This window comes from Neoarius graeffei, chromosome 23 (assembly GCF_027579695.1).
Source record: "Neoarius graeffei isolate fNeoGra1 chromosome 23, fNeoGra1.pri, whole genome shotgun sequence".
Taxonomy (NCBI): domain Eukaryota; kingdom Metazoa; phylum Chordata; class Actinopteri; order Siluriformes; family Ariidae; genus Neoarius; species Neoarius graeffei.
Window position 1 is genome coordinate 2,077,020 of NC_083591.1, and position 7,954 is coordinate 2,084,973.

Here is a 7,954-nt window from a genome sequence, read left to right on the forward strand (position 1 = left end):
ACAACAATAATAATAATAATAATAATAATAATAATAATAATAATAATAATAATAATAATAAAACTCACACCACATAAAATGAAAGGCTACATAAAGGTATTGCAGAGGGATAAAAGCTCCTCCAGTCCGTGTGTGCTGGTTCCTCAGAGCCCCCAGGCGGCTCAGGGTTCGGGTCTGCGCGCGCCTTGGGTAATGACGCGTTATGACGCGCTGTGATCACTCGCTGTCTGATTTGTCGTCCTTGGTGCCGCTGCTGCCGCTGGTGGCGTGGTTATACAGCCCCTGCGCCATCAGGTGCAGCGCCAGGGTGTTCTTAGTGCCCGACGCCTTCTTGATTTTGGCCCTCTTGTTCTGGAACCAGATTTTGATCTGGGCCTCGTTGAGCTGCAGTTCGGTGGCGAGGCTCTGTCTCCGCTGCTCCGTCAGGTACCGGTTCGACTGGAACTCCGCCTTCAGCCGCTGCAGCTGCTCCGCCGTGAAGGCCGTGCGGGGCCGTTTATCCTCCCGAGTCACACTCTTCTTCTTTGGTCTGCGCGATCGGGGCCCTGAACACACACACACACACACACACACACGGGGGGGTTTAGGGACGTGGAGGTGTGGTTTGCTGGCTTGATCCAACAACAACAATAATAATAATAATAATAATAATAATAATAATCTCTGCACTTGTCGCAACTTATATAATATTTAACCCCAGTGGTTGCTATGGTAACAGAGGAGCGTCTGAAGTTTAGAGGTAGAAAGTTCTCAGTAGGAGCTACTTCACTTCTTCAGAAGGCCATGGCCAAAAAAAACAAAACAACAACAACAACAAAACACATATCTTTATGTGTGTGTATAGTATATAAATGTGTGTATAGTATATAAATGTGTGTATAGATATAAATGTGTGTATAGTATATAAATGTGTGTATAGATATAAATGTGTGTATAGATATAAATGTGTGTATAGTATATAAATGTGTGTATAGTATATAAATGTGTGTATAGATATAAATGTGTGTATAGTATATAAATGTGTGTATAGATATAAATGTGTGTATAGTATATAAATGTGTGTATAGATATAAATGTGTGTATAGTATATAAATGTTTAGGGTATGAAATGTGCTCGCGCTGCACTTATAAGTTTATAGACAAACACACGCGCTCATAAAGAGCTCTTAGTGTGTTAAATAGGCAAGATGACTTTTCTTCATCATCATCATCATCATCATTTTTATCCATCTATAGATTTTACTTTTCACTTAACTCCATGCAGCGAGATGCATTATGGGAGGCCTACACCACAGCGCAGTGCATTGTGGGATTTCAGAAGGTCGCTCTGTGTTACATGATCAGGGATGAAATGACAAAAGGTCCTGAATGCTATGCTCTGTGTGTGTGTGTGTGTGTGTGAGAGAGAGAGAGAGAGAGAGAGAGAGATGATCATGGCGCACTTTCACACCCCCGGAAGCTGATAAACTACCAGCATGCGCTGATACTGTATAATAAACTTTCAGCAGGACAGCAGTGCAGATCTGAGGCGGGAGCTCTTTCTGTTTATTATTATTATTATTATTATTATTATTATTATTATTATTATTATTATTATTATCAGGATGACTTTAGCAGCACGCGCAGCATGACTCCATTGCGACTTCCTGTCAGAAATGGAAAGCCAGTGATACAAATTATCTGAACCTGCTTTTACTAAAATTCTGAATTAAATGTGATTAAATAAGTGAGAACAAAAACACAACACTATGAGAGAACCAGCAGCACAGGGGTTAAATGGACTTGACAAGAGAAGAAAAGTATAAATAAATAAATAAATAAATAAAACCCAGCAAATATATTTTAGTATAAAATTGGGCTCTGTTTCATGTAGCCGAAAATAATAATAATAAAAATAATAATAATAATAATAGTAATAATATTTTTTTAATTATTATTATTATTATTATTATTATTATTATTATTATTATTATTATTATTATTATTATTATCCACATAACAACTTTTAAAACAACAACACTATTATGACATGTGGTTGTTATGGCAATAGAGGAGCGCCTGAAGTTTGGAAGCAGAAACTTTTCATTTGTAACTTATTCAAAAAGTCATGGCAATAATAATAATAATAATAATAATAATAATAATAATAATGCTGTTTATGGTATGAAATGTGCACGTGCTGCATTTATAACAAATTTATGAATAACAGATGCTTATAAAGAGTTTTTACTCTACTACACTAACTATAATAACCATAATAACTATAATAACTATAAGAGTGTGTTTTGTGAGCTTTTTTTCTCCTAACATGACTTTAAAAGCATAATAATAATAATAATAATAATAATAATAATAATAATAATAATAATCTCAGACCCTATAACTTTAAACTCTCCAAAATATTTTTTTAAACACAAGACAAAGCTTTCTCTCTCTCTCTCTCTCTCTCTCTCTCTCACACACACACACACACACACACAGACATTTGCATATTTGAAAGGGTGTTGGAGGGTTTTTTTGGTGGGGGGGGCTTGTGGAGGTTTGGGGCTGGGGTGGGGGTGGCGTTATGGAGGGGGTGGGGTTAACGCATCCCTTCCCCCTCCCCCTTTCTCCTCCATTCCCTCCCTCCTCTGTTTCCATAGCAACTACATTTTTATAATCACTCCTTCTTGCTGTTATTACTGTTTATAAACTTTGCTGGAAGTGCTGCGCGTGCACGTTCGTACACGGAATAACCACTTCCGGTTCATGATTGTCAGTCTAAAGTCAGTGATGTGAGACTGGCTCCCGGAAATATTTCTCTTTCTGATGGAATAATGTGACATGGTTTATTAGAGATGCAACATCACATCGTGTAGTTTAGAAACAGGTCACATGACCCATAGTTATAGTTCTATCGAGCTTGTTTATGTGTTTATATTTTATTAGTCATGTTTCCCACAATCCCCCGTCTTTTGTGGATGATTTTTTTTTCTATGAACAGCACGAAAGCAGCCTCAATTTGGTCATTATGACTGGAAATGTCTTTTGATTTGATTATGGCATGATTTACATTGGCAAAAAAAGGGGGATTTGAACCTGAGAAAAGCAAATAATAATAATAATAATAATAATAATAATAATAATAATAATAATAATGTTAATAGTTTCGAGGGTTTTTTTGTTTGTTTGTTTGTTTGTTTTGCGCCGAAACTTTGCTATCAAGCACAATTTAATTCTGTTCATGACGTTTATAAAGTGCACAAGTATATTTCTTTCTAAAACAGCTGAATTCTTTATGCAAATTAATATAATTTAGGAGAAAATGTCTGAAGCCTCGACACCCTTCACCTCCATTGTCCAACAAAAATATGCTAATGAAATATTAACAAAGACCTCGAGCGAACAAAGGCTCTAAACTTGGCTTCGTTTCACAAAAACTTTACAAAAATTATATTTTATTTTTATTAAACATCATCTACTAACTACTGCACACTCTGATCAAAAACCTTCTATCAAATGCTGTCTTTGATTATAACCAGTAATAACGCATCACGACGGTCCAATATACACTTCTGCTTATAATAATAATAATAATAATAATAATAATAATAATAATAATAATAATAATCTCCCTACATTTGGGGATTTTGAGCATATTTAAGGTCACCAATCATCTCTCCACACTCTTTAGTCACAATTTTAAACCTGTAAATATATATTTTTGTTGTTCATCTCTTTATTTTCCGTCTCACAGGAAACTGATTCTTTATAAAGCTTTCGAAATTACTTTTTAATTCTTTTTTTTAAAGAACTCACTTTCGAAAAGTAAAACTCGTGCTTGAGCATGGCTGATAAAAATGGCCTCACAAAGGTCCTGTAGGTTAAATTTCCATTTGATGATGTTGATATTTCTATAAAACTCTGAGGAAACTCACTGCAAACAACTTCTTTATTCTCTTTTCTGTAAAATCTGTCGCTATACATCAAGTCTGTGAACAGATTTTACTTTAACGACGAAACATTTTAGCATGTAATAAAATTGAGCTACATAAAGATTTATACCAATGCAGAGCCTCGATCATCTTCTGCCATCTGTGTGGTTTTGTGATTTGCTCGTTTTATTCTTTAAACGTTATGATTTCAGAAATTAGGAATCATGAATAATATAAAGACTCAGACATGAAGGAGAAGCAAAGCAGGTGCAGAAAACTCTCTGAGCTGACAATAAACACGGACTGAACCCCACTGAGCCCATTCGGATTGTTTTTTTTTTTTTTTGGGGGGGGGGGGGGGGGGGGGGGTCTTGTTTTCCTGTATTTTTTTTTCTTTATTTTCTTTTTCCAAGCTTCTAGGTTGCTTTTTAATTAAATAAAGCTAAAGATGGTTGAAATAGAATTGGCATATTCCTAATTATTAACTATAAACTGTGACTTTGTTATTAATGAAAGTTTTTTTTCTGGATTATTTTTGTTTGCTTATTGTGTTACTTACATATAATAAACGCATGCAAAACTCATGAAAGGAAACTTAAAAAGATGTTTTTGTTCAGTAATATATACTCCCTCTTTCTAAAATATGAACCCTGATTTCAGATGCACTGAAGTCGCTTAATATGTAATATTTTGTTCTTAATGTGTTTAAACCTGTGTGGGGGGGGACCCTCATAATTTGAGTATTTTTCTTTGAGTATATTTCCAAGATGAACTCTGACCTGATGAGGGTCTGTCCGAGTATCTGGTGCAGTAAACCCACGCTGGCCACAGCATCGGCTGGTTATTGAGCGAGTTTGCGCACTGATCCGCGCCGCTTTCCGCCCCGGGCTTCGAGCCGCTAACGGCGGGGTTCGATGCTCCCTCACCCGAGCCCGGTGATCCCGCTCGGTCTGTGTCAGTCCCCGCCTCTGAAGGACACCGGTTCTCCCTCCCGGACGCGTTAATGTCGCTGCGCTCGGTCGCGTTGGCGGCGGCGGCGCTTTCTTTCCTGCGTCCGAAGTCCGGGCGCAAAATGTTGTCGATGTAGAAGTTGGTGATCCGGTGCAGGTTTCCGGGAGGCTCGAGCAGCGGCAGGATGGCTCGGTTGGATTCGTCTCCTGCATCTCTGCTGCTCTGATCTTTCTCTTCCATCCTGAAACTCTCTCCCGTAACCCCTTTCTCTCCCGCGCGCAGGCGAGCGCTCCGACTTCCAGGGTTTGTTGTTGTTGTTTAAATAATTTCCTCTTCAGTATATATTTTTCTTCAATTAAAAAAAAACCTAAACGACAATAAAATGAGAGAAAATCTTTGATGGATATTAAATGCCACCCGAGCGCTTTTTGTGCGCACAAAGAAAAAACATAATTATAGATTTTAATTCCACAACGAGCTCCACGGAGTAGTTTCTAATAATATTGGAGGAATATTATTATCACGCCCAAAAATATAGGCTACTACTCATAATAATAATAATAATAATAATAATAATAATAATAATAATAGTGTGTGAGGAGGAATGAGGCCGCTGGAGGAGCCGCTGCTGAGTCGCGCCTCAGTGAGCAAATAACGGCTAAATAAAGAGCTGCCAACTGGCTCCCAAATACTTTCACTACGGATTTTTTTTTTTTTTGTTCTTATTTTTAATACGAGACTCCCGTGTGACGTCGCACTCCCGTATCCTGGACACGTGCCTACGACCAATAAGGAGACGCCATTCGTGTCACGTGAGCCGGCGACTCCGCTAAATGACAGCGGCTCAGCCTCGCCTCGGCTCCATCATTTAAAGCTACAGGAACCCAAAGCCATGAATTACAATTAGCATATACTACAGGAGAGACTTATAATAATAATAATAATAATAATAATAATAATAATAATAATAATAATAAAGAGAAATTAGGTAAGATAATCCTCGTGCTCACTCATTAGCAATGTCTTACTGCATTGATTATTCATCATACAGCTGTAACATCATCTTCCATGGCAACATATTCATACACTGGTGACATGTCAAAGGTTAATTGTCATATTTGTCACGTGTCATAACATATTGACCATAATGATGTATAGTTCGGATATAAACTAGGCCTCATATACAGCATCCTCAATTTAAATCAGTGATCAAATTTAGACTTAAGGTTAGGATATTTGTTATTCTACTATGTCATGATTGAATGATCATATTTTGGCCAGTGTGTTATACATTGGTCATATAAAGCTTAATATATTGACCATATGTCATTAGACTTACATGTTGGTCATATATAGGGCATTATAAAGGCTTGGTCGTATGTTATAATACATTAGTAATAAAACATATAGGTTACATATCCTATTACACATCTCTCCATATATTTTAGACATTATATTTCCATACAGTATGACCATATTGGGCATATATTAGTCAAATATCACTAATCATATAGTTTATTGATTATATATAGCTTATCATATGAGTCGTGTGTCATTGCATAAAACACATTAGTATGTTATCGATGTTATAGATGTTATTACACAGCAAAATCCCCAGTGTTGAATTAACACCCAGAGTGTTGATTTAACACCCTACTGTGTTTATATATGTCCAGTTGGACACAAATTAACTCTGAAAGTGTTAATTCAACACTGAGGAATTTGCTGTGTACACCTTGGTGCATACATTCTGAACATATGATGTGTAGGTCCCATGCTATAGGCTATTGATCACCCACAGGCTAGTGCGTTATAAAGTCTTGTAATGACACAAAACGCATTGGTCCTGTATGTTCTTATGGTGTGCATAACAAAGTGGTTATATATGATTACATGGAAGTCATTGGTCAGGCTGTACAGGTTATAGAGCATTATAAGGTCTTGGTCTTAAGTCACAACCTATTAAAGATAAAACACTTATAACCTCATGGTCCATACACTTTGGCCATGTAACATATTGGTCATATGGTGTAACATGTTACATATTGATTGCATATAGTTTAATATATGAATCATATTACATGACATATGCACTGTATTTACATATAGGTGACTTATTGGTCATATAATTTATTGATAGAGGTTAATACTGTTTATAATCTGCCATAACACAGAAACGCTCACACTCTGGTCCAGACATTTTGGCCATGGTGATATGTCAAAGTTACGTCATAACACATTGGTAATATATAATCAGTTGACCTTACGTCATGTCATATTGGTCCTTTATAGCATATGATATCATATCCTGTTGGTCAAAACATACATATTGGACAAATATGACGGAACACGCTGAGGTTATAAACTCTCATTAGGTTATTAACGAACTGCAGTGACTCGTGAGGTCTTGTAAGGCTTAAGTTGATGAATTGTTATGAAACCCACGTTGCTGTTTTATTTATTCACTTCAGCTCTTGGAAAGTGTGTGTGAAGAGCCGTCACACTCCAGCGCAGAGTAATGCGGAGCGAGCGGCCTGAGCGCTGCTGGTGGCGCTTTCAAAGGAACCAGTGATGCGCACCAAGAGCGGGGCACTGACACACACACACACACACACTGTGCACGAGAAATACACACCCTACAAAATGCACAAGCAGCAAAAAAAAAAAAAAAACTTCCACATTGCTGAATGAGCATCCCAGCAGCTCCACACATTTCTGGAGATTCCTCTTGGGTTCCTCCTCTGTTTACGCGCAGTGTTTTTGCGAGCTGCATCTGAAAAAATAAACCCAACACTGCTGGTGTGAGCTCAACACTAAGGTTTAACACTTTAATTAGCTTGTATAGCCAAGTGTCGTTAACTCTAATGAGAAAGGACGCGTGTTAGACTGATTCATTATTCAAATCAAATGCATGAACTAATCCCCTTCCTCACACCTTCATTAAAAATGCAATAAGTAGTGGTTTATATATATTATAGAGTCCAAACGTTCATTTTTTCCCAGCACAAAATTAGATGTTACAGAAAATAAAGTTTGTATCTGAGCAGTATATTCCATAAGAGAGCACTTTCCAGATGAAAAAAGAAAAC

At 37.1% G+C, this 7,954-nt stretch overlaps 1 protein-coding gene across 1 annotated transcript; it reads right to left on the reverse strand.

Annotated features, from left to right (window-relative positions):
- Positions 1–216: 216 nt before the first annotated feature.
- en2b (engrailed homeobox 2b) lies at positions 217–5,105 on the reverse strand. Its single transcript, XM_060905222.1, has 2 exons — positions 4,694–5,105; positions 217–545 (listed from the first exon to the last, which is right to left on the reverse strand). The coding sequence occupies exons 1-2, from the start codon at positions 5,103–5,105 to the stop codon at positions 217–219; spliced, it is 741 nt and encodes a 246-aa protein (XP_060761205.1).
- Positions 5,106–7,954: the final 2,849 nt, after the last annotated feature.